At 40.2% G+C, this 24907-nt stretch overlaps 7 protein-coding genes and 1 non-coding gene across 8 annotated transcripts; 4 read left to right on the forward strand and 4 right to left on the reverse strand.

Moving 5' to 3' along the window:
* Positions 1–19: 19 nt before the first annotated feature.
* On the forward strand, positions 20–2552 carry V1514DRAFT_320636 (uncharacterized protein; the record flags this gene model as incomplete). The annotated part of the gene is made up of 5 exons (XM_066926011.1): positions 20–22; positions 84–283; positions 343–374; positions 434–696; positions 762–2552. 5 exons carry the CDS (start codon positions 20–22, stop codon positions 2550–2552), a joined length of 2289 nt encoding a protein of 762 aa, XP_066782741.1.
* Positions 2553–2950: 398 nt separating this feature from the next.
* V1514DRAFT_320637 (uncharacterized protein) lies at positions 2951–3834 on the forward strand (the record flags this gene model as incomplete). Its single annotated transcript, XM_066926012.1, has 2 exons — positions 2951–3484; positions 3565–3834. The coding sequence occupies 2 exons, from the start codon at positions 2951–2953 to the stop codon at positions 3832–3834; spliced, it is 804 nt and encodes a 267-aa protein (XP_066782742.1).
* A 1074-nt stretch (positions 3835–4908) lies between these two features.
* On the forward strand, positions 4909–9961 carry V1514DRAFT_352877 (P-loop containing nucleoside triphosphate hydrolase protein). The gene is made up of 3 exons (XM_066929518.1): positions 4909–5574; positions 5644–7923; positions 7987–9961. The coding sequence occupies exons 1-3, from the start codon at positions 4986–4988 to the stop codon at positions 9687–9689; spliced, it is 4572 nt and encodes a 1523-aa protein (XP_066782743.1). The 5' UTR covers positions 4909–4985; the 3' UTR covers positions 9690–9961.
* Positions 9829–12325, reverse strand: V1514DRAFT_332695 (uncharacterized protein). The gene is made up of 3 exons (XM_066927895.1): positions 11970–12325; positions 11654–11899; positions 9829–11583 (listed from the first exon to the last, which is right to left on the reverse strand). The coding sequence occupies exons 1-3, from the start codon at positions 12042–12044 to the stop codon at positions 10189–10191; spliced, it is 1716 nt and encodes a 571-aa protein (XP_066782744.1). The 5' UTR covers positions 12045–12325; the 3' UTR covers positions 9829–10188.
* A 36-nt stretch (positions 12326–12361) lies between these two features.
* Positions 12362–13624, reverse strand: V1514DRAFT_352879 (ATP10 protein-domain-containing protein). The gene is made up of 2 exons (XM_066929519.1): positions 13113–13624; positions 12362–13043 (listed from the first exon to the last, which is right to left on the reverse strand). Exons 1-2 carry the CDS (start codon positions 13556–13558, stop codon positions 12443–12445), a joined length of 1047 nt encoding a protein of 348 aa, XP_066782745.1. The 5' UTR covers positions 13559–13624; the 3' UTR covers positions 12362–12442.
* A 1186-nt stretch (positions 13625–14810) lies between these two features.
* On the forward strand, positions 14811–15519 carry V1514DRAFT_282045 (glycoside hydrolase; the record flags this gene model as incomplete). Its single annotated transcript, XM_066925090.1, has 2 exons — positions 14811–14945; positions 15019–15519. Coding segments are annotated over 2 exons (636 nt in total), but the record flags the coding sequence as incomplete, so codon positions are not given.
* A 1177-nt stretch (positions 15520–16696) lies between these two features.
* Positions 16697–18656, reverse strand: V1514DRAFT_320642 (uncharacterized protein; the record flags this gene model as incomplete). The annotated part of the gene is made up of 2 exons (XM_066926013.1): positions 16697–18000; positions 18053–18656. The coding sequence occupies 2 exons, from the start codon at positions 18654–18656 to the stop codon at positions 16697–16699; spliced, it is 1908 nt and encodes a 635-aa protein (XP_066782747.1).
* Positions 18657–20809: 2153 nt separating this feature from the next.
* On the reverse strand, positions 20810–20881 carry V1514DRAFT_t64. Its single transcript has one exon. It is a non-coding gene; the product is annotated as a tRNA-Glu (tRNA).
* Between the last annotated feature and the right edge of the window lie 4026 nt (positions 20882–24907).

Consider the following 24907-nt stretch of genomic DNA (forward strand, 5'->3'; position numbering starts at 1 on the left):
ACAATTTAGTTTTGGAAAGATGGTAATTGATTTTACTATTTTTTTTAAGACGTAGACGATACTGACTTCTGGTGTATTTCTAGGATTTCGAAGAAATCGAGGAGCTCGATGGAGTTCGGTTCAGTTGGAATGTGTTTCCGTCTACTAGGCTGGAAGCATCGCGTACGGTTGTTCCGATTGCAGCATTATATACTCCGTTAAAGGAACGTCCTGATCTGCCAATGCTTCAATATGAGCCAGTTACTTGCAGAGCTCCCTGCCGTGCGGTGTTAAATCCATACTGGTATTTTCCTTTATTTGTTTGAAATGCAATTAATTGTAGAAGCTAATTTACTGTTGTAGCCAACTTGATATCCGAGCAAAGTTGTGGATTTGTATGTTTTTTTTTTCGTCCATTGTTTAGGTACAGCTGGGTGCTAATTAAAGAATGTAGGTCCATTTTGTTTATCCAGGAACCAACTTCCCGCTCATTACAAGGATATTTCGCCACAGTCACTTCCTCATGAGCTTCTTCCTAAGAGTACTACAATCGAATATGTACTGGCTCGCCCGGTTCAGTCACCGCCGATCTTTGTTTTCGTTATCGATACTTGTCAGACCGAAGAGAATCTTCAAGCACTTAAAGACTCAATCATTGTCAGCTTGAGTTTGTTGCCTCCTAATGCACTTGTTGGTCTTGTCACTTTTGGTACTAATGTATGTGAAATAAGGAATGCCTTAAAAACAGCATTTGTTAATAGAGTTTGCTAACGTACGTTTAGGCTCAAATTCACGAACTTGGTTACTCAGAGTGTGCAAAGTCTTTTGTGTTTAGAGGTGGAAAGGACTACACAGCAAAGCAAGTTCAGGAAATGCTTGGATTGTTGGCTCCATCACTTCGCCCCCAGCAGCCTGCTCCAGGCCGGCCAGTCCCGCAGACGTTTGGTGCGGCTGCTCGATTCTTGCTTCCGATTCAGCAGTGTGAGTTCCAGCTCACTAATACTCTTGAGCAGCTTCAAGCTGATCCGTGGCCTGTGGCGAATGACAAGAGACCACTGAGGGCTACTGGAGTAGCACTATCCATTGCTATTGGTATTTTGGAGGCTTCTTTCCCCAACACTGGCGCCAGAGTTATGCTTTTCTCTGGTGGTCCCGGAACTGAAGGACCGGGACTTGTTGTTGGTCCGGAATTGAGAGAAGCTATTAGATCGCATCATGATATCGAGAGGGATAACTCCAAACATTACAAGAAAGCTGTTAAGTTTTACGAAGGCCTGGCAAAGCGAGCATCGAGTAATGGACATATCGTTGATATTTTTGCTGGTTGTTATGATCAGATTGGCATGCTGGAAATGAAATCGCTTCCTAACCTGACTGGAGGTACCATGATTCTAACTGATGCTTTTACCACGTCTATTTTCAAGCAGAGTTTCCAGAGGGTGTTTAACAAGGATGCTCAAGGATTTTTGCAAATGGGCTTTAATGCGACGCTTGAGGTTTTAACGACCAAGGAGTTAAAGGTTTCTGGATTGATCGGTCATGCAGTGTCTTTGAATAAGAAATCCGCATCGGTTGGTGAGACCGAGATTGGGATTGGAAACACATGTGCGTGGAAGATGTGTGGGATAACGCCAACCAGCTCGTATGCTACTTACTTTGAAGTTGTGACGCAAGGCAGCCCAGCGGTCCAGCAGACCCCGCAACGAGGGTTAATTCAGTACTTAACATTTTATCAGCATGCGTCTGGCTCTTATCATTTGAGGGTCACCACGTTGGCGCGCAATTTGACAGCTGGTGGAGATCCTGCAATTGCTCAATCGTTTGATCAAGAGGCAGCTGCCGTGCTTATGGCCCGAATTGCCGTGTTTAAAGCCGAAGTCGACGATGGCCCTGACGTATTGCGATGGACAGACAGGATGTTGATTCGTCTTTGTCAGAAGTTTGCTGATTATCGAAAGGATGATCCCAGTTCATTTAGATTATCACAAAATTTCAGCTTGTATCCTCAGTTCATGTTCCATCTTCGACGAAGTCAGTTCTTGCAAGTGTTTAATAACTCCCCAGATGAGACGGCATTTTATAGACACGTTCTTAACCGAGAGGACGTCACAAATTCTCTCATCATGATTCAGCCTACACTTATTTCGTTCACTTTTGACGAACCACCGCATCCAGTGTTACTTGATTCAGTATCGATTAAGCCGGACCACATCTTGTTGTTAGACACATTTTTCCATATTCTTATATTCCACGGCGAGACGATTGCTCAGTGGAGGAAAGCTGGATACCAGGAGCAGCCTGAGTATGAAAGCTTTAAGGAATTATTGGCAGCACCGAGAAATGAGGCAGCCGAGTTATTGGTGGATCGATTCCCACTGCCGCGATTTATTGATACCGATGCAGGTGGATCACAGGCTCGATTCCTGCTTTCGAAGTTAAATCCTTCGACTACGCACCAGAGCGGTGGCGCATACGGCGGCGCAACAGGATCAGCGGTCGTACTTACGGACGATGTGAGCTTGCAGACATTTATGGGACACTTGCAAAAGCTTGCGGTTACGGGAACGTCATAAGGTAAATAATTGCAGTAATAGATTGAGTGCGAATTAAAGATTTTTTTTTTTTTTTTTCGTTCAATTTTTTAACAACACATGGGGGTTTACTGGTTTAATTTGTAGAAAAGAAATCACATTTTGTATGGAATCGTACTTCATAACAAATTAGAAACGATGGACGAGTTCAGGAGATGGAAGCGTAAAGATTGTGGGATTACATGTTAAGATAGGATTATTACTAATTTTGAATTACTGAGTTTATGTAGCTTATATAAATGTTATATCTTTTTTTTTTTTTGTTTTCCAGCCTGTTTGTATACGCGCAGATGTTACAGTATAAAATGACATTGCTTTCCCCCGCGAAAATGGTGCCAATTTACATCGCAAGGATTTGATTATATCAGATAACATCAACTATGGCAAATCAATCAGACAATGAAGAATTTATTATAGAAAAAGGAATTCAAGAAAACGAAATAATTGGCAGCATTAGTTCACCTCCATCTTCGCCGGGTAGCATCGCGTCAAAGACCGTCGACGAGGACAGAAATAACAACACAGGCTTGAACACTCCACCGTCACCGTCGTCAAGTGAATCCAGCGCTCGGTCGGCGTCATTTCGAAAGCTGCGATTTGATGAAGAAAGTATTGCGTCCGGTGTGGTCACGCCGGGAACGACGTACAATGAGTCGCTCGCCGAAAAGCCATGTGACAGCAGAAGCAGCGGTGACGTGCCGACAACAGCAACGATTTCTACTAGTGGTATTGATGAGCTTTTGAAGAGTGGCACAAAGAATACGGTTGAGTTTTTAAAAGAAACGGTTGAAAGTTGGGAGGGTTCATCGTCACATTTTGCGGGGATGGAGGTACTTTGGTTGGATGTGGGGGATAAGCTTAAGACGCTTGCGAGCTGGTACTTGAAAGTTGGATTAGAACGACCATATCTCACGGTAAGCTATGACATTTAAGATAAAGAAAGTTGGGTTTTTCAATTGCATATATATTTTCTAATGCAGGAACATATATTAAGGCATTTTCAACCATTCAAATTGCGTTTGCAGCGATCCCGGTAAGCATATTTGCCATTGTGATCACATCCGTAGCGATAGGCGTGCTGTTTTTTGCAATTGGAATGATCGTGTTTGTGTTTGCATTCGGACTCGCCGTGTTGTCGGGCGTGCTCTGCACGACTGCTATGGCAGGCTTGATGGCGTGGATTTTTGTGGCCAGCACAATTTTCACGGTGCAGATTGCTCTAGGCGTGGCTGAATTACCGGCGGTTGGCAATAATAAATCGTAACGAAACGAACAAGGGCCGGAACCGACGTTTTGATATTGAGATAAAACACATGACGATGTATGAATATATAATATAAAGAGTAACTACACGTAATTACTTTGGTACTATTATTGTTTTTACCAAATTTTAGCGTTTTAACATATAACCAGGTTGCATAACGTTGTTCATTGCTCCAAAGGGCTTTGCTTTTATTTAAACGTGTACATGGGTATTAGTTAAGATTAAAAAAATAGTTGAGATAAAAAAAAGTATATGCATACTTTTGATAGAGAGCGCTCGGGCCACCTAAAAGCTCTATGGCTGTCGACCGTGTCAAAACCGGCTAACTACGGCGCAATCGTGGCGGTCAATTGAGCAATAATGACGCCGACCGCGCACGGAACACTTTATAAGAAAAAAAAACATTGCACGGAGATATGAGACTGAGCAAGAAAGCACGGAAATAACGACACAAGAAATTTTAATGCTGAACCGAGTTGGCATAAAGCATACGTAAATGTAAAAGATTAGATGATGAAATTGCAAGACATATTTTAATGTACAAAATTCAATTGGACGACATGCTATTCGCTGATCAACGAATGCAGTCTTCGTCCTTCACATTATGTCCATCTACTTTTATGACTCCCACTTGTTCAATTATATTATTAATATACATACTTGTACATATTGAGGCGTCACTACACCATCACCCCTGGTCACCGGAACACCCGACCACTCGAGTGCGAGTGTGAAGCACCAGCCATAGACGGGCAGAACAAGACAAATTTGCTTGTTTATTGGACCCGATTGCTCAATTAATCCCATGACAATCATTGGTAGACCCAGAACGGAAGCTCCCCGAGATTACTCAAATCTCATAATGAAAAATTGACTTTTGGCTTTTCTGCAATTAGAGTTCATTACCCAAACCTTGCATACATGTGCATATTCTCCGCAGTTATGCGTTTAATTTGTAAGCACTAAAGCCCCAGCTAAGTAACAAGGTTCCAAAGCGCTGAACCTCGTCCACATTGTGCACGGTCTCCTTCGCTCGCGGGCTGATGTAAATATAGTCACTTCCCATTTTTTTTTCATTTTTGTTCCCTTCCTGTTTTCCTCCTCCTCTCCTTTGAAACTCCATCGACGGTCATCGTGAACAATTGCTTCTGATGTACGTTTTCGGTCTTTCTCAGAATCCTTTGGGGACTCTGGACCTGCCGACAATTCCTCCGGCAGTCCAGGGTTTTTGTCGTGACCCTGAAGGTTGGGGTCCCATCTCCGAGAATTACTTCGATTTCACGCCGTGCTTTTCTGAAGGCGTCATCGTTGATTTGACATCGTTATTTATCATCATCTTTGGTTCGTTTCAAATCTCGTCTTTGCTTAAGGTTAAGCCAGTTCCAACCCCGAAGAATTGGGCTTATTACTCAAAGCTTGTTCTTGTTGCTATTCTTGCCCTCACGTCACTTGCGTATGCAAAGCAACAGATTGACGTGTACGATGATGCCTTGCAAGGCATTCGTCTTTATGCCACTGTGCTAAATTTCTTTGCTCTCATCGTTGCTCTCTATCTCCATCACGTTGAGTACAATCGGTCTCGGGTTCCAAATGGCGTGCTTCTTTTCTACTGGTTGTTTGTCATCATTCAGGATTTTGCTCGTCTGATTGGCTTTGTCAATAGAGAAGCTCATTTGAGAAATCCTGGATTTTTGTCTACTTTTGGATTTTCATTTATTCTTTCCATCGTCGTTTTCCTTAGTAAGTTTTTTAAAAATCCCAAATAATGTTTGGTAAACTTTTTTTCACTTGGCTAACCAATTTCATTAGTTGAACTTGTGGTCCCAAAGAAGAAATCAGCCTACGAAGCATTGGTTGACGAGTTGGATGAGTCACCATTAGATACGGCCAACGTTTTTTCGAGACTTACCTTCTCTTGGATGAGTCCGCTCATGAAGTTGGGGTACAAGACTTATCTCACTGATGACGATCTTCCAGGTCTGGCTAAGGGTGATAAGACTGGGGATTGCCGGTCAAGATTTGAGAAATATTGGAACAGGCAAAAGGACACGGACAAGCCTTCAATGGTTCGTGCTTTGTTTCGAGGATTTGGTGCCACCTATTTGATTGCCATCATTTTCAAGACTGGAAATGATATCCTTGCTTTTTCTCAGCCACGTCTTCTCCAGCGTTTGATTATCTTTATTAACTCTTACACGGGAGACAATCCTGAGCCGTTCACCGGTGGTGTTGCCATCGCTATTGGTATGTTGCTCGTCTCAGTTGCGCAAACAGCCTGCCAACATCAGCATTTCCAGAGATCAATGACTGTTGGTATGCAAGTCAAGTCTGCGTTGGTTTCTTCCATTTACAGAAAGGCTGTTGTTTTGTCTGGCGAGGCGAAAAATGCAAAGTCTACTGGTGACATTGTCAACCTCATGTCAGTAGATGCCCAGCGTCTTCAGGATATTGTTCAGAATGGTCAGGTATTGTGGTCCGGTCCGTTCCAGATCGTTCTTTGTTTGTATAACTTGCACTCTTTGCTTGGAGGAAGTATGTGGGCCGGTGTTTTTGTTATGATTGTCATGATCCCCACCAATGGTTACATTGCTCGTAAGCAGCGTGCTCTTCAAAAATCTCAAATGAAGACCAAGGATCTGCGAACCAGATTGACCACCGAAATTCTTACCAATATTAAGAGCATTAAGCTTTACGGCTGGGAGAAGCCATATATGGATAAGCTTTCTCACGTTCGTAACGATCTGGAACTTGAGAACTTGAAGAAAATGGGCATTCTTTCCGCTATTTCTTCGTTTTTATGGGCATGTGCTCCGTTTTTGGTTTCTTGCTCTACTTTTGGCATATTCGTGTACACTTCTTCTACTCCGCTCAGTACTGACATCGTGTTCCCTGCCCTTTCTCTTTTCAACTTGCTTACCTTCCCATTGGCCATGTTTCCACAAGCTGTTACTCAATTGGTCGAATCTTCCGTTGCTGCTGCTCGTCTTCAAGATTTTTTCCTTTCATCTGAACTTCAAGATGATGCTGTTGAGCGTGTTGATGCTGCCACAAAGCTTGGTGAGGATTCTGTTGTCATTAAGAACGGTACTTTCCTTTGGGACGAGACTGGAAATCATCCACCTGCCTTGAAAGATGTCAACTTTACTGCTAAAAAGGGCGAGCTTGCATGTGTGGTTGGGCGTGTCGGATCAGGCAAATCTGGTTTTCTGCAGGCAATTTTGGGTGATCTTTACAAGCAAGAAGGCCATGTTACAGTAAAAGGTCGTGTTGCATATGCTGCTCAGGCTCCTTGGATTATGAACGCTACTGTTAAGGAGAACATTTTGTTTGGATCTCGCTTTCAGGCTGATTTCTACGAAAAGACTATTCATGCTTGTGCCTTGATTGAAGATTTTGCTGCCTTGCCTGATGGAGATGAAACCATTGTTGGTGAAAAGGGTATTTCATTGTCTGGAGGTCAAAAGGCTCGTCTTTCATTAGCTCGTGCTGTTTATGCTCGAGCTGATGTTTATGTTCTTGATGATCCTTTGTCGGCTGTTGATCAACACGTGGGCCGTCACCTGATTGATAATGTTCTTGGTGCTGATGGTTTACTTGCAACTAAGACTCGTGTTTTGGCTACCAACGCAATTACTGTTCTTTCTCAGGCCAGCAACATCACCATGGTAAGAGATGGCAAAGTTGTAGAGCAAGGTCCATATGACGAAGTTATCAACTCCAAGGCCGAGATCTACAACTTGATTAAGGAATTTGGAAAGAAGAATGCTCTCGAATCTGAGGAAGGAAGTGACGGATCTGTTACAGCTGTTGATTCAGGCTCGTCGTCAGATGAGGAGATTACTACTGAAGTTAAAAAAGTTAGTGGAAGACGTGCAAGTATTTCTACACTTCGTCGTGCAAGTACTGCTTCTATTAGACGCCCAGCTGTTATTGATGAGGAGAGTCAAAAGAAGTCTCGCCAGGCTAAAGAACATCAAGAACAAGGAAAAGTGAAGTGGACTGTGTACAGAGAATATGCAAAGGCTGCCAACACCACTGCTGTTGTGTTGTTTATGATTTTGTTGATAAGTTCCCAGGGGATTTCAGTGTGTACGTATCCTTCTAATTGCTCTATTTTCTTCTAAGAACGAATGACTAACTCGAACTATATAGTGGGAAATGTTTGGTTAGAGCATTGGTCCGAAGTTAACTCCGAAGCTGGTTCAAACCCGAATACCGGAAAGTATCTTGGCGTGTATCTGTTTTTCGGTATTTTCGCGTCTTCGTTGACTGTCTGTTACACTCTCGTTTTGTTTATTCTCTGCAGTATCGAGGCTGCCAAACATCTTCATAACCGCATGGCCGAAGCGGTTGTTCGCAGCCCCATGTCATTTTTTGATACAACACCGATTGGACGTGTAATCAACCGGTTTACTACCGATGTCTACCGTGTGGATGAATTACTGGCCCGCGTGTTTTCCATGTTTTTTAACAACACGATCAGAGTGTGTTTTACCTTGCTTGTTATTTCCGTTACCACGCCTGCATTCATTATCTTAATTTTGCCCTTGACAGGCTTGTACTTGTACTACCAGCGATTCTACTTGAGAACGTCCCGTGAATTGAAACGTTTGGATTCAGTATCGCGTTCTCCAATTTATGCTCATTTTCAGGAATCACTGTCTGGTTTGGCCACTATCCGTGCATTCCGTCAGATAGACAGGTTTAATAATGTTAACGAGTTCCACGTCGATTACAATTTGAGAGCGTACTTCCCATCCATCTCTGCAAACAGATGGCTTTCGGTTCGTCTTGAACTTATCGGATCTGTTATTATTTTTGCCGCTGCCGGATTTTCGATCATTTCTGTGTCGTCCGGCACAGTTCGTGCTGGCCTTGTTGGTTTGGCCATGAGTTATGCTTTGCAAATTACGCAATCGTTATCGTGGATTGTGCGTATGACTGTTGAAGTTGAAGTTAACACTGTGTCCGTCGAACGTATTTTGGAATACTCCAAGCTTCCTTCCGAAGCACCTGCTATTATCCCTGGACAACGACCCAGTGCTGCCTGGCCCACTAAGGGTGATCTCGTGTTTGATCATTACTCGACCAGATATCGCGCCGGTCTTGACCTCGTGCTGAAGGATATCAGTCTTCACATCAAGCCCCGTGAGAAGGTTGGTATTGTTGGCCGAACTGGTGCCGGCAAGTCTTCACTTACGTTGGCCCTGTTCAGATTGATTGAAGCTGCAGATGGTCATATTGAAATAGACGACTTGAACACGTCCAAGATTGGATTATCAGACTTGAGACACCGTTTGGCGATCATTCCTCAGGATTCACAAGCTTTCGAAGGTACGATCAGGGACAATCTTGATCCCGCTCACGTGCATGATGACACTGAGTTATGGGAGGTATTGGAATTGTCGCATTTGAAAGTTCACGTGGCCAAGTTGGAAGGCGGCTTGGATGCCAGGGTAGCAGAGGCCGGATCCAACCTTTCTGTCGGTCAGCGACAGTTAATGTCACTTGCTCGTGCATTGCTCACACCTTCCAAGATTTTGGTTTTGGACGAAGCTACGGCGGCGGTTGATGTTGAAACCGACAAGTTGATTCAAGAAACCATTCGCAAGGAATTTAAAGATCGCACGATTTTGACCATCGCGCACAGGTTGAACACGATTATTGATAGCGACAAGATCGTCGTGTTGTCGGCTGGCCGTGTGGCCGAGTTTGATTCGCCGCAAAACTTATTGGCTAATCCGGATTCATTGTTTTTCTCATTGTGCAAGCAAGGTGGATTAGTACGTGAAGATGGTGAGGGAACGTCAACTCTTGTTGTAGCCGAAAACGAAGAAGAGGAAAAGAAGGATTAAAGTGGAAAATTAAAATGGGATATTTCCTTATATGTTTGGGTTTTTTTTTATGTTGCCTTTTTTTATGCATACGTAAATTTCATTGTTTTATTTTTTTTTATTTTTTTTTTTTGTCATTTTGGTTTTCTAAGAATTTTATTGTCAGTTAAAAAAGACATTGTTTTGCTTTGCGTGTTTTATGTTTAATCTTTTTTTTTTATATTTTTCAGTCATTCATTATGGTTAATAAATTTTTTTTTGATTGTCAATCCTATTTTGCACGTTATATAGAAATCATTTTAAATAAATTTTTTTTGTGATTAATTCATTAACATTACGCTTAATGGATCATGCAACTGACGACACGAGAAAAAAAAACCCACCTTATAGGAATAGAAACAATGAGAACGCCAATGACTACTGCAATTTAATCCATTTTCACTTTCTTGAGTTTTTTTATTAAATTTCAAAATTACCTTGCGAACGTTATTATGATGCTCATGATCGTTTTTTCCCCTTTTTACAACGTATTGACATCATTCTCAATGGTAACATTCCGTATTGATGGTGCTGACGATGCCAACGATCCAGTAGTAACGGTCGAGGAGCTAGTAGTTGGAGAGGAAGTGGTCGTCACTGTCGTTGTAACAGGACCGCTAGAAACAGTGAAGTTAGCATCAACATTGGCGGTTTCACCCTCAGGGGTGTCAATCGATTGCTGCCGCTGCCGTTCTTGTTGTGGTTGCCCTGTGGACGGGGCAGACGGTCCGGCTTCAGCGATTGGCGACAACGTGACAGGAATAAGGTTTGAGTCGACAAATTGCACGGTCGACATTGTCAGCCATACGTTATCTCGAATCTGAAGCTGCTGCGTGCCACCAGAACCGGGCAATTGCCTCAACGGAAGTAACGCCCAACCTTCTGGTAAATAAAAACCGGGTGGCAAGTGCACGATATCTTGACTATCCGGTGGCGTTAATGATGGGTTAAAGATTGATTCGGCCGTCGGAACCTGATCTTGTGTTTGTAGTTGAAATGATGTGGTCTGGAATTGATCTGTTGCAGCATGCAATTGTTGTTGAGCACGCGGTTGGCGATCGTCAAGGCTATTAATAATACCTTCAGCTTGGACTGGCCTTGCAGCTGCAAGATCAGGTGCCTGTGGCTGCTGTTGACGTTGTTCTTGTTGATTGCGCGAGTCAGCTGTCGTTGCCGGGTCCAATACCGGACGTCGGCAAGTTGGACACCGTTGTTGCCGCTCAAGCCATGATTTTAAACATCCGTAATGCAAAACATGACCACATGGTAGCCGTTTGGGCCGCTTGCGCTCCGGCTGACTACGATGTCTGGTATCGCCCCCTGCCGCCGTCCCTGCAGGGTCAACAACCATTTCTTCGCGACAAATAATGCAAATAGACTCCCTGACAACGTCTTCTTCGCTAGCATCAGCATACTTCTGATCGGTTGCATCAAGGTATCGCTTGTAATCACGCAGTCTGCTTAGGAACGATCGCAAGGTCAGGTACACGTCCCGGATGATATGCAACGGCAAGCCATACACGGTCAGGATGAGCATAAAAAAGCCAAGATATACAAGCAACTTTAGAAAATCAGATGCAATATCAATTCGCAACATGTAATCACTCTTTCGCTCCCAGCTGTCTTCTTCATCGTTACTGTTGGCAATAATGCGCAGTTCAATTAAGCTAAGCGCATATCTTAGCGCGGTAGCGCCAGCCATAAGGAAAAGAATAGTAAACTCAAACGCGAACATGACCATCATGTTGGGACCACGAGTGATAATATCATTTACTGAGTACTGCACAAACTTAAAATCAATGTACAAAAGAAGTAGCAACGTGATTGACACCCGGGTATGGAATAATTTTGGATTCGATGGCGTAGTTTGATCAAACTAAAAAGATTATCAGCGCATTGCAAAGTAGATGTTTTAGAGAAACGAAATTAAAAAAAAAACCACTCACGTATTCAACTCGATCTGCTACAAGCCAATGAAAGATTTTTATAAACAAAAGTGCAGTAAACATGGCTATGAATCGGACGTCAAACTCTTCCCTAAATATTGTCATGGCAAGACACGTCTCCGTAACGGCATACCATGTCTTTTCATATAAATGTTCCAATTCAATCGCCCTTAGTGGGCCAAACAAAATCGTTTGAACCACTCTACCCAATATCACGGTAAAAAATGCCCCCATGTTTGCCAAAATCTAAAAACCACCTTGCGTTAGCAAGCAAGGACAATGTTCCAAAAAAGACCAAAATTATAAGACCACATACCATCAAGCAAGCATTACTTTGTGAAATATAAACACAGGCTGAATAAAAATTTGGCCGCCGCTGGAAAGCAGACATCACGACGGTCAATGCCAGCACGGTGCTGGTCTGTTTGCCATATCTCGAGTCAGCAACCTTTCTCCTCAATTGAACCCTGACACAAATAATCTATTACTTACAGCACCGTACACAGCAAAACGCATATTTGCGAATAACAGATTGATAGACGGCAATTTGTAATAACCAATTGTGTGAGCAGCAAAAGCAATTGGTACGTAAAAAGCGATGTTCTAATTGTAAATCCAAAAGTTGTGGAGTCGCAAGGCCACCGTGGCGTTCTTCCGTCCTCACCAGCCACGTAATGTGGCTGTAAAAAAGAATGACATCATTTGTTATTGGGTGATGACAAAATACATTATTATATATATACAACTAACTCTATGATACTATGATACAGATTGTGTGGATTTGTTATTTTACTTTTGAACATTTGAAGCACTTTCTCCAATCAAGCCAGCCAATGACCGCTGCAATGATTCTTTTTCTTCATCGCTAGCTGGCCCACTAGCAGCCCATCTGATCTTACAATCCTTGTCCACCAGGTACACGTAGCCAGCAAACTTGTTTACAAATCCGATTGACAAGTTTAAATCACCAGGTAATTTTGTGCCATAAAAGAAAGTATTTTGCCTTGTCTTGCCTATTTTGGCCTTAGTTCTGTATTCAAAAAATTTCGAAATGTAAGACTTGACGAAACTTTCCGGCACGCTGATATCAACAATTTGGTATCCTTTCTCAACAGGTACGTCACCATAGGCCTCCGCATTAGAGGCAAAGTAGGTGTTGACTTGCTTTTCACCTGATAACGCACTGTATAGTCTAACAATAGAGATTTTGCCCTTCAATACTGACGTCGTGCCTATTGAAGATGACGATGCAACCGTCGTGCCAAAAAAATTGGGCATGTACAATGCCTTGTCTGCTTTAAAATATGATTTGGGAGCTGTCCACTCCTTACCTAAATTCTCACCAAATTCTTTAACCTCTGCGAAATATGATTTGGAAAATTCTTTTAACCTGCAAATTCACCAAGATCATTAGTACAATTTATCAATTGATTAAACAATGCGTATTTATATGTCTTACAATTGACGTCTTTTCTCCAGATGCTTGTCATAATTTGTAAAATCTGCACGTTTCTGTTCCTTGGTTCGCTTGTCAATGCCAGTATTATCATCAGGATGCGGAGGTGACCTGACGCCAATCGGTCGAATCAAGTATACCCCACCAGATAAATCCTTTTTAACTTCCTTTTTAACCGCTTGAGGAAGTTGGGTGGCACTTGGCACCCGTGATTGTGGTAAAGTTGAAGAAAATTCACTAACTGTATCACCTCGGGTAGCAGCACCAGTAGCAGTGACCCCCTGATCCACTAATGATAGTGGGCTCTCCTGTATCGGTGCTGGTGTAATCGGTGGCTGCGCCTGTTTTGACTCTTGCGAACTTGTCGCATACGTCCGATATGACCAAACGGTCTGAAATATACTCCCCACCGTTGTTCGCGAGCTTCGAGCTAACGAAACGAGTGTCATTTTATGCTCACGAACGCGACTATTATTATTAATATTATTATTTTATTTTGTTTAAATCAAGACGAGCGAAAAAGAAAAAAAAAATTGATGTTTCCAATTTGATGAAAATACCAAAAAACCGTGACAAATATTGAAAGCCGGGTAAATATGTCATTATGGAGCGAAAGCAAACTGAACTTTAATTTTCAGGGATAAAGATTACCTAATGCATATTAAGTGCGTCAGTACTAACTATGTAGTTAATTGGAAAAACTCGTCCCCCTTTTTTGTACCCCCCTCCCCCAATTTCGTGAGAATTTGTTCCATTTTTAATTTGGGCTTGGTGTTATAATATACCAAATGTTACACGATCTGACATTGGGTGTTACAATTCTTTTTTTTTTTTTGAAATTTAATTTAAACGTTTGTAAATCAAAATCAAAAAATCTCGCCAATTGGACCTTGACGGTACGGCTTCCGATTTTTTTAAGGTTTTCTTTCTTCAAGTCACATTCATTCATTGCAACCAACTTTTGTATAGTTTTTTTTTTTGTTTCGAGAGAAGCGTCGGATCCTGCCGCATCCGTTTAATTTGTCACGAAGATTGCTGGAATTTAAAACTGCTTATAGAAATAGTATACCAGTTACAGGGTCAAATGGGTTGTTTTATCTTCATTTGTATGATATGAAAACTTATAAAGAAGGTCCGCATTTCATAATGGCAAATGCAAGGGGGTTATTATTTTATTATTTTGCATTCTAGATGGAACCTGCAAGGGCGCTTGCCCAGAAATGCTGAAAATTAAAATGTTTGCTCGCCTGACCCATTTGACTTGGCGCTTCTTCTTTAATTATATATGTTCGATAAAGTATATATATACCCAAGATGGTCTGCCACATATCTTATATTCTTATATACCAATATATTTATACCAAACTTTGCTGTTATCTATTTTCTCTTTTTATTAAAACTTGAGTTTATATCGGCCGCATCATGAATTGCTTGCTAAATTCAATATTGTGCATTTTTTGTGTGTTTACGCTTGTTTGTGCTCATGCACAAGTGTTTGAGATAGCAGTCAACGGGGTTAATCAAATTTATGGTTACAACGTGTATGTTATTGACTAATGTCTTTTCTTTTCTTTTCTTTTCTTTTTTTTTTTTTTTTTTTTTTTGTACCGAAAGGTTTCGTTATTGATTCTATTGGCCGAAAGGAGTATTTAACATGTTCAATGCGTTTGTTCTAATAGCTACATTCGTTCACCTCCGAACAATAATCCGGTTAAGGATTTAACTTCTTCAGCACTAGCTTGCAATGTCGATAACAACCCAGTTCCTACCACAATTAATGTATCGCCTGGTGATGAAATCACGTTTATTTGGGGTCATGACCAAATTGACGATGATGTAAATACCCAATTTGAATTACGATATTATATTGACTTATTTAATAACTAACATTTAAATTGTAACTTTATAGATCATTGCTTCGTCCCATAAAGGCCCCGTGGTGGTTTACATTGCCTCCACTTCATCTCAAGGCAGCGGAAACGTATGGTTAAAATTAGCAGAAGATGGATACGCAGACGGCAGTTGGGCGATTGACAAGTTAATCGCAAATCGCGGCCGGCATTCAGTTACACTGCCAAACTTGGTGGCAGGTGAATATTTGCTTCGGCCTGAAATTCTGGCGCTTCATGAAGCTGATGCCGTATACACGCAAAATCCGAATCGTGGAATTCAGTTGTACATGGAATGTATTCAGATCAAGATCGTTTCCACGACCGGCACGGTTGGATTATCTCAGGGAGTATCATTTCCTGGTACATACAAGTACTCCGACCCGGGCATTCATTTCGACATATACAACTCCGACCCCAACTCGTATATCATTCCTGGCCCTGCAGTTTGGACCCCAGGTACATCTAGCTCGGCATCAACAGCAGCCACTCAAAATTTCTTCTTTGTATTCTTTTGCTGACAGTAGTTTGTCAGGATGTATTAATATAGTTACTCAAACCGTCACGTATTCGGTCACGGTTGAAAAAACATTCACAGATACGACAACTGCTACTGCTATCATTAATCCATCCCATCAGTCTTCAATCTCACAACAGTTTTTTTTATCAGGGACAATCGACACCGTCACGCAAACCGTCACGTTCTCGATCACGTCGGAAAAGACTTTCACCGTAACTGAAAAGTCAACGTCAACTGCAACCGCGACTATTACGGCTACAGCCTTGGCCACGACCACGACCGTAAACCTCGGCCAAACTACTACTGTTACAATTTCCGCCTTGACATGCTCAGCTATTCCCACAGTCGGCGCTCAAATCTATGGCCAGTGTGGTGGAATTGGGTGGACTGGGTATACCGCTTGCGTCGGACTCAACAAATGCACGTACGTTAATGACTATTACTCGCAGTGTCTCCCTTGATGAGAAAGTATTTTTGTTTCTCCGCTTTTTTTTTATTTAATATATACATGTGTCTGTAGCCTGTTATTTATAACTTTTTTAAAACAAATATAGATAATAATAATAATAATAATAATAGTAATAATAGTAATAGAGCAAAAACGTATAGACAAGAAAAAAAAGCTAATAAAAACGCTTCCAAATAAAATTAAATTTCCCTCACTTTTCACACAATTAAATGTGCCATTAACAAAAGAATAAACAACTGCCAATATATATATATAAACTTGTAAATAGTTCGAATTTCACGAATGAGAGTATAAAAAAAAACTATTCAAGGCCCCTTCGCGTTAAAATCATTAATGACAAACATGGAAGACAATAAACGCATTCACATGACAAAACAAATAAGCATAGAAAAAAGAAAGATTGAACATTAAAAACAAAAAAATAAAAAGCTATTTACCTGATCGTATGACGATGAAGAGGAGATCAAAAAACACAAAAAAAAAAAAAAAAAAAAAAAAAAAAGACTATAGAATGAGGCAAAATTTCGTCAACTCGCATTTAAAAAAAAATCAATGAAATGGAAGAAAAATTGAAATATTAAAAAAGAATATCAACCATAACATGAGCTTTTTCTTGAATAGAAGACGAAATCAACCAATGCTTCTTTCTTTCCCATTTTTTTATATCAAAAATAAAACTAAAAAATTTATTCCCCATAAGAACTTTTTTTTATTCTGCTGCGTGCGCAACCGGTGCTGTAGCACTTGCAGCGGTGAGCTTGTCAGACGCTGAAGTAGAGGGAGGAGCAGAAACGCCAGTAGTCAAATTGGCATCAATCGGCTCGTAGTCATCCCTGCCCTCTTTAGTGCGGTTCTCTGGTGCAAGAATAAAATTTGACCACGTGTCACGAGATCTGACCTTGGTGCCAGACAGTTCAAGATTTGGCGACAGCCTGCAAGCTTCAAGCAACAAATTTACGTCACCGTTGGTAAGGTTCTTAATTCGGTTGAAGTTAGCAAGCACATGTATTGGCACGTACCCCAAACTGTTCATGTTTTTCCTCAAATAAATGTCCTTGCACAGATTCTCGACCGAAAAGTAGTACTCAACCTGAGCAGCCACAAATTGAGTGAGTTCATATACATTATAACCTGGTACTAACGTCGCAGGATGCGATGGAAATGCAGCGGTTTGTTGAAAACCATATAAGGCAGCTGCATAATCCTGTTGAGGATTATAATAACCCCTTGGGCCTTGTTGAAACGGGACGGAAGCTCGGCGGTATTGATAATTGTTATGATGATTGTTATGGTGCTGTTGGTATCCGCTACCATAGTGCTGGAATTGAGGGTTGCTATTAACCGACCTTGGAGAAGTGTTTCTGTTACCGGTTTGAGTCTTTTGAAAGGGCTGCTGTTGGCCTGGCACGCTAACAACACCGGTGTGATTATGAAATTCTCTTGGCCTGTTTATTTGGCTGGTTCCATTAGCTTGATGAGTGCCATTGCTATGAATATTAAAAGGTCTCTGTTGAGACCTGCCCTTCGATGTAACTCCCTTTGACAAATGCGACGATTGTTGATGTTGATGTAAATTTCTTGGTTCGTTCAAATCTTTATCAGATCGTTCAAGATCCGAGGACTCATTAGTTGACGGCGCGGAAATCTGATTATTGGAAGCTGCGATCGCGTCTTGGGTGGTATCCTTGCCTGCCGAAACAAGCTTTTCGTCTTTCTCCTTTTCATCCTTCCCATCTTTTTTGTCATGATGCTTCTTGTTGTGCCATGGTTTTGGCTCTACAGAACCACCAGGGCTTGATTTCCTCTCGGTACCATTAACAATACTCTTTTGTCGGTTGCCCTTGTTAAAATTTTTGCCACGGCCATTAGTCTCGTCTCCAGTACTTGTAATTTCACCAGCAGATGAAGATCGACCTGTATTGTTGCCACGTGCAGCAAAGGGCTTGTTCCCCCTCGATGACTTGGCCGATGGTAGAATGATCTCTGCAGTGTATGGCAACCATTTTTCCTTGCCTGTGAAGAGGTTAATATGGATATTCATGAGGGCATAAAAAATTTTACCGACCTTGACGTGGCTTGGAATTCTTTCCTGAGCTTTCCTTCTTGTCATCTTCAATGACAGCCGCAGCTGACCAATTTTTAGGACCAGGTTCGGGAGCGGATGTAGATAAAAGACCCTTGTCCGATTTCTCTAATGGCTCTGCGGTATTTAAGAGTTCTGCTGGAGTGGGATCACCTTCGGAAGAAGCGGGAATGAAATCGGCAGATGAAGTGGTTACATCTGCAGAAGTTTTCCAGGCGTTAACTTTCGGCAACGGGGCTGGAGTAAAGCTTGGCTTTTGAGCCACAGCAGGAGATGCAGATTGTTCGGCTAACGAGGCAGATTCGCCACCGGTGGTAGCAGCAGAAGATTCGGATGACGAAGAAGAGCTAGTAGTAGCAGAACTAGCCGATTCAGTCGAATCCTTGCCCTTTTTAACCTCTGTGCCGTTAGACTGTTTGTTTTCTGTATTGATAGCAAGCTCTGGCTTGGAATCTATAGAGGCGGCAATCGAAAAAGCCGCTAAGTTATCATTTGAGAATGCAGTATTCGAAACGTGGACAGGTGTCGGCTCCGACCCTGCAGCACTGGCGTAAGATGGCGCTGAGACAGAAGCGCCAGACGACATTGAAAAGAAAAAAATGCTGTACAAGAGGAAGAGGAAATATGTAAAAAAAAATATGATAAGGCTTTATGAAGCGATGTTAATCGTTGCAAGAAAGTTGGTGATTACAGTCACAGGATGAATTCCAATAAAGATCAGGAAACCCACTTGGCTGATATCCGAGATGAATCAAACAAGTCACAGTTAACTGTGAAGAAAGTGACAAACAATCTAGAATAACTTTAAAGACTCTAAGATCTGCATGACCAAAAGAAAAGTGTTAGTCGAAACGTTGCAAAGTGACAAGAGTGAAAATAAAAAAAATTACGGACATTGCCAATGGAAAAAAAGTTGAGCCTGCGGAGGCGGACAGAATAAAATGAACACTGTCCAATCGCACCAAGGTTTTTAAAAGAACAAGGGCGATAAATAAAAAATCGAACAACGGCACGTCAATAATAAAAAATTGAGGCAAAAAGAAGTGCAGAAGTTGATTCAAGACGTCGGATTGTGTTGCGGAGTGGACAAGGAAGGTGAAGAAAAGGGAAAAAAATTAATTGAAGTGAAAAAAAGCGTGTGTATGTATATGTTAGTGTACAAGAAACCTTCTCAAATTGTGAGTTCTTGTGACTTTGTGATTTTGTGTTGTGCTCAAATTCCCATGACAGTCTCCATCTTCAAGTGCGAATAACGCTACTAATTTTTTCTTTCTAAATTGGCATCAAAGACAATATTCTAAAACATAAAAAATATCTCATTTGCTGGTTTTGTGTTTAAATAGTTGTCATTGCTTACGAATGAATAGTTTGACCAAAGGGGATAGTTATAAATGCTCTTCTTTCATGGGGCCCGCGACTGTTCTGCAGTAAATATAGGTCGAAAAATTTCGACTGTTGCTATTGTAAAAATATTTGAAAAATTACAAGCTGTTGATAACATTTAATACTTTCAAATTTTTGTGCAAGTGTTTCTACAATTAAATCGTCCTTAGGTGACTAATTTTCGATTGACTTGGCCACGTCAATAATAATTGCAGATCATGTGCCTGATTTCGTTGATATTTCGCTCCCGATCAGCGAGAGTTAAATATGAATCAGGTTATTTTTTCTATATTGTTCGTAACCTGTGCTCCAAATATATGGCGAGCGCGTGAAATTCTTTTATTAAAAGGCCTGACATCGAGAAATAAATTATAACTCTTGTTTATAATAAAATATTCTTTTCGATTTATTAACAATTCGCATTACATACATATTGATAAATAATTTCTTGCTTGTTGGTGTACATCCTCATGGATGATGGACAACTTCGTCTTAATATTGTCAATAAACGGAGATTTTGTCATTATGATAGAATTCCATTATTGAATTATTTTTTCCCTCGTCAGTTTTTTACGGTATTCTTTGGTTTCTGTTTTATCTTAGTTTCAATTTATCTTGTCACGCTATTCAGTGACGCGTTTTGGACACTCAATTATTTTGAAAAAAAATTCCCCCCTCTAGTGTTTTGTAGTTTATTTAGTGAGAACGGTCGGTACTCGTCTGAGTCCGTTCAGCACGGTCACTTGAATAACTTAGACTAACTCGACAAGAAATTAGTTAATAATAATAGGAACCTTAATTAACTCAACTATAATATATAACTAAAATACTTGGAATCGTGGCTACGATAATTCGCGCTGGTGTGCTTACTTAGATGTGCATACATTTGCGGGACACGTTGTATTTCCGCGATCATTGAAAATTATCGAATATTGTCACACCCGCTTTCTTTGGCTAGTTACGTGTTCTTGATTACTAATCCACGGAGGTCGACACTTGTGTTGATCGCGAACTTCCATCACTAAATTTAGTTGAGATTTGGCGCACACTATTTAGTCAGTGCGCCTAATTTATTTATTTAGCATTCAACTAAATTTGTTCGTCAACATTTTCGATTATAAGAAAATATAAATTCTTTTGGTGCGTTCGTCGACCAATCCATATATTTTAACATTGCTAAATTATAAAGACTCTATATGCAAAACAATTGAGGCAAATATCGCTCTTCAACCTCGCGCGCAGAGACAATAAAATAAAATAAAAAATCATGTGTCAATAAAAATCCAATAAACCACAGAAATTAAAAAAATAGAATTATCTGAAGTCACATCATAATACAAATAATACAAAAAAATTCTTCGATACCGGGAATCGAACCCGGATTTGCCCGGTGAAAGCGGACCGTGCTAGCCGTTACACTATATCGAACAACTATTGATAGTAAAAAAATGTAGACATTTTTGAAACTTTATGCACGTCACATGATTTTCACGTGATATTTTTTTTAAGACAAGATAATTTTGAAAACATTATCACTAAAGAAAGTATATATATTGTGATCGTGGTGATGTGAACATGAGCTTCTTAGTACCCGCACCGAATTGGAAAGAATAAAGCCTTTCCTCTCTGTCTAGTGATCTTGATGAGCCCGGGCAGCAGTTGGAACAAAGCCTCAATAAGTTCAATAACTCTTAGGGTTGTTGTCGTCGACTTACAGAAAATTGGGGCGATTCTTAGGACATCTGAAGATATAGGCCAGATTGAAAAGGCGAGACAGGTAGAAAGTTAAAGAAAGGTGTAAAGTTGGTGAAGGTATAAATATTCCGCGGATTAACGTATAAGGGTTTTGTACTCATCTTTTAATATATTGTAGGGGTCGGGATCGGAGTTGTTTCTTTTGCCATGCAAAAACCTCAACCACCGTTCAGCATTAACGTATATTTTTTTTAGATTTTCATATTTCGGTTAGAATTTCCTCCTTCATCCCGTATGCACACCATTTTCTATTTTCGCTCCTTGGTTCAGCAGAAAATCCGAGCTCCCACTATCGATACCCTCAATGGATTTCATCGCTCAACAGAGGGCTCAATCGAATTGAGGAAACTGAAAAATTCTTGATTTTAAAGAGCACGGTCGTGTTTGGTCAGATCTAGTTCATTATAATGATACAGATCAATCGGAAATGGGTGCATCGTCGGGAATTGGAGCGGACTGCTCACCTTTGAAGGGCCACGGTTAATTAATAATCGCGGGAAAGTATAAACAAGGTGCTCCAAGGACGTGGTTAGGGCATGTAAATTTCTGTGACAATAAATGCTTTTAACGGGATGGGTTTCTGTTTTAATTGCTTACTGGAATTTGTACTGAGAAGGTTCTATTTGTTTGTTTTAAAAAGATTTACATGTTTTTTTTTACAGTATTTTGTAAAGTATATAGACCTGACGTTGGCGTATGTGCCTACATCGAGCCCTAGGCTCCGTCAATAATCAATCAATCAATCTAGTTATACCTATATATTATTTTCTTTCTGTAGTTAATAATCCAAACTAAGCATTACGTTACAGTATATACTGTTGTAGCATGTAACAGCTGCAAGTTTTAAAATCTAGCCGCTAAATTTGATTGAAACAAATTTTGGTATAGACACATAAACGTAGAACGATATTAGCCTGTATGGTATCATACACTGCACTTTGACATCGCATTATAAAGATCTAGAAATTATTCGTACTCATATTAATTATTGAATTTTTCAGTAAGCCCAGTGCATATTTACAGAACTACAATTATTTAGAATACAGTATATTTAAATTCACAGCAAGAACATATCCATGTATGAAGAGGACTGGCGTGTACCGTTATAATATATAAATCTAGCACAAGCCCGTCAACTGAAGGATGAATGCAGCTTAAATTTTATAAAGCGCACGAGCCAGCGGGAATTAATAAAAGGTCTGGATCCTGGATTTATCTCGTAATCACTTAAATCTGCGACCCTCGCATTGATTTGATGCAATTAAAAGAATTCATAACGAACATCGATTTTTGTAAAATAAAAAAAGTTAATTGATGTTGTCGATATCATGATATATTTCTGATTTCGAAAGTGGATGTATAACAAAGGAAAATCGTGCATATATATAATAATATATTACCGAATGGTATGAATTACGTAAATGGTACAACTCATTGCGGAGACTTTTCCGGATGATGCTTTTGACTTTGATAATTTTGATAACGACGGACGGGTGGATAGTTTGAAGCAACTAGGATCATACTAAAAAAGAAATAACTAAATTGCCGTAGGTAAGTTTTTAACTGAAACTTTACGTGGAATGCCGTTATTTGTCGGTACCAAGAAAGGACTCTAAAAACATACGTATTAATCATATTTGCATTATTATATTGTTATACATGCTCCGTATAGTATAAATTTATCTCTATATAGTTAGCTATTAACTTGTGTTCGAGTTGCTACATCCAGTAAAAAGCCACATCCTGAGCTGCGGCCGCCGCCATCGCCGCCGTCGCCCATGTTTAAACTTTCTGACCCACAAATTTAGGGACCTATCTGAAACTCTAATTGTACACTTTTGCAAGCTCAATATTAATATTAACGCCGGAATATTTATTATTGTACAGAAGGCGTGTTGTGTATGCGTTGAGGGCAAAAAAAGCATAAGCAACAACAGTTGCAAAGATAATATATGCAATACATATACCAGCAACCTGATTTGCGAGTATATATATAGTGGCACACGAGCACTGTGAGAAAATCAATACTTACGGATTCTAATTTTGTTTTTGGCGATTACTTCAGTATATAGGTACACGGAATAATCTACACAATGTTTTTATTGCTGTCCATGAATATAACTGTAAAATTGACAACTTGTAAGTTACTAGCTAGTGAATGTGCGTAATTTATAAATGATACTTGAACGCCAATGCAACGTTTAGCACAAAGTTCTATTCCTTATAGTATTATTTTATATTTCTGTACAGTCGTTTACGGTACTGCATGCTTTATCTTGAAAACTTGTATCCTCTTATTTGAGTGTTTGCTTGTAAAAGATTGACCGTTCATTTTTTGATTAGTTTGCATTTCCAACTCGATTTCGGCCTCAGGTCATTGGGCGATAAACCCCGGATGATAAATCTGGCTGGCCTATGACGACGATGGTTGAGTAATTAGGCACAACTGTGCGCTAGTACACCGCCGCACGCCTACCAGCTCATTCGGTTCGTAGGTGGATGAGTTATATTATATTTATTAAAGTTTTATAGCTGCACCTCATCGTGTTGATTGGAATGGTACAACCGACGACGATTTCAGCGGAGTGAAAAAATAAATTTACATTAAAACATCATCAATTTATATTCTGACTATTATAATATTATATGTAATTATTATTATAAATTGAAATTAAGGCTTTTAAAAACTACAGAAAAAAATATACGAGAATTAAGAGACTTTCTATTCATATGATGGATCCAAAGAAGTGGATTTTCACATGGGGTTCCAGAACAGTTTTAGCTTATTTTGCCACGATGCAGTATATAGAGTTCAAAGATCATAACTGCGTAAAAGCAGACAGCGAACGCAATGCAAATGGGTCAGAAAATATAATCCATATTGTGGAATAAATGAATGAATGCATGCATGCATTTACAAAAAACCCGTACATTTGACAAGTTTTAGTTATGTAAATACATCAACACGCTTGCTACTGAGTTCAATTAATGTTGTCAACGTATCACAAGTGTTTCTTTCATTGTCTCAGACCGTGATTGGAACTCACCAAATAGCCCAAGCACTTGCTCTGTGATCACACAAATTTATATTTAAATCAGAGAAACATTAGAGCTTGGATATCTGAAATTTCTTGCGTGAGCACTGGCCGCTAACTTGTTGCACATATAAGGTGCGAAAAATAAGCATGCGCAGACGCTTTTGGAAATAGGGTGTCTTTATCTGCTTTGAAAAACGCCACATCTTCAAAAGCTCTCCATTGTGCCACTTAATCTCAATGGATATCTAATATGGTAATATGGCCTTAATTTAATTCGTCTACATATACAATAACCTACTATCTTTACTATCTATGTAGGCATTTGCCTGTAACCGATTAAGACCCTTATTCCCAAACAGTTCAGAGGGCCGGCGGTAAATCTAAATGAAAGACTTACAATGAAATACTTGCAAGAACGTGAAACCCTATCGCGATCATGTCTATAGAGAGAGGACACTTTACACGACAGTTCTGATAGTAACATGTCTCGAGAAAAAAAGAAAAATAAAGGCAAATAAAAATCTACATCCCTATCACTTTCGATATATGTTATACGACAATAGCACCAACCCTCGGTATACAGAAGACAATCTAATTTTGATTTCCGAGTATAGCACTGGTATAATTTGAATGATTGTATATTTATAGTACAGTAATTAAT

Source organism: Lipomyces japonicus, assembly GCF_038497905.1.
Source record: "Lipomyces japonicus strain CBS 7319 unplaced genomic scaffold V1514scaffold_25, whole genome shotgun sequence".
Classification (NCBI taxonomy): Eukaryota; Fungi; Ascomycota; class Lipomycetes; order Lipomycetales; family Lipomycetaceae; genus Lipomyces; species Lipomyces japonicus.

What these genes read in the sequence shown, in the direction of transcription:
- V1514DRAFT_352877 (XM_066929518.1), top strand. Translation starts at nt 4,986, where the DNA reads ATGTACGTTTTCGGTCTTTCTCAGAATCCTTTGGGGACTCTGGACCTG. An exon ending in TTCCATCGTCGTTTTCCTTA is followed by an intron (nt 5,575 to 5,643) that starts GTAAGTTTTTTA and finishes CAATTTCATTAG; the next exon opens with TTGAACTTGTGGTCCCAAAG. An exon ending in TTCCCAGGGGATTTCAGTGT is followed by an intron (nt 7,924 to 7,986) that starts GTACGTATCCTT and finishes CGAACTATATAG; the next exon opens with TGGGAAATGTTTGGTTAGAG.
- V1514DRAFT_332695 (XM_066927895.1), bottom strand. Translation starts at nt 12,044, where the DNA reads ATGTCTGCTTTCCAGCGGCGGCCAAATTTTTATTCAGCCTGTGTTTAT. An exon ending in AAAGTAATGCTTGCTTGATG is followed by an intron (nt 11,900 to 11,969) that starts GTATGTGGTCTT and finishes GGTGGTTTTTAG; the next exon opens with ATTTTGGCAAACATGGGGGC. An exon ending in TAGCAGATCGAGTTGAATAC is followed by an intron (nt 11,584 to 11,653) that starts GTGAGTGGTTTT and finishes TAATCTTTTTAG; the next exon opens with TTTGATCAAACTACGCCATC.
- V1514DRAFT_352879 (XM_066929519.1), bottom strand. Translation starts at nt 13,558, where the DNA reads ATGACACTCGTTTCGTTAGCTCGAAGCTCGCGAACAACGGTGGGGAGT. An exon ending in CTGGAGAAAAGACGTCAATT is followed by an intron (nt 13,044 to 13,112) that starts GTAAGACATATA and finishes GTGAATTTGCAG; the next exon opens with GTTAAAAGAATTTTCCAAAT.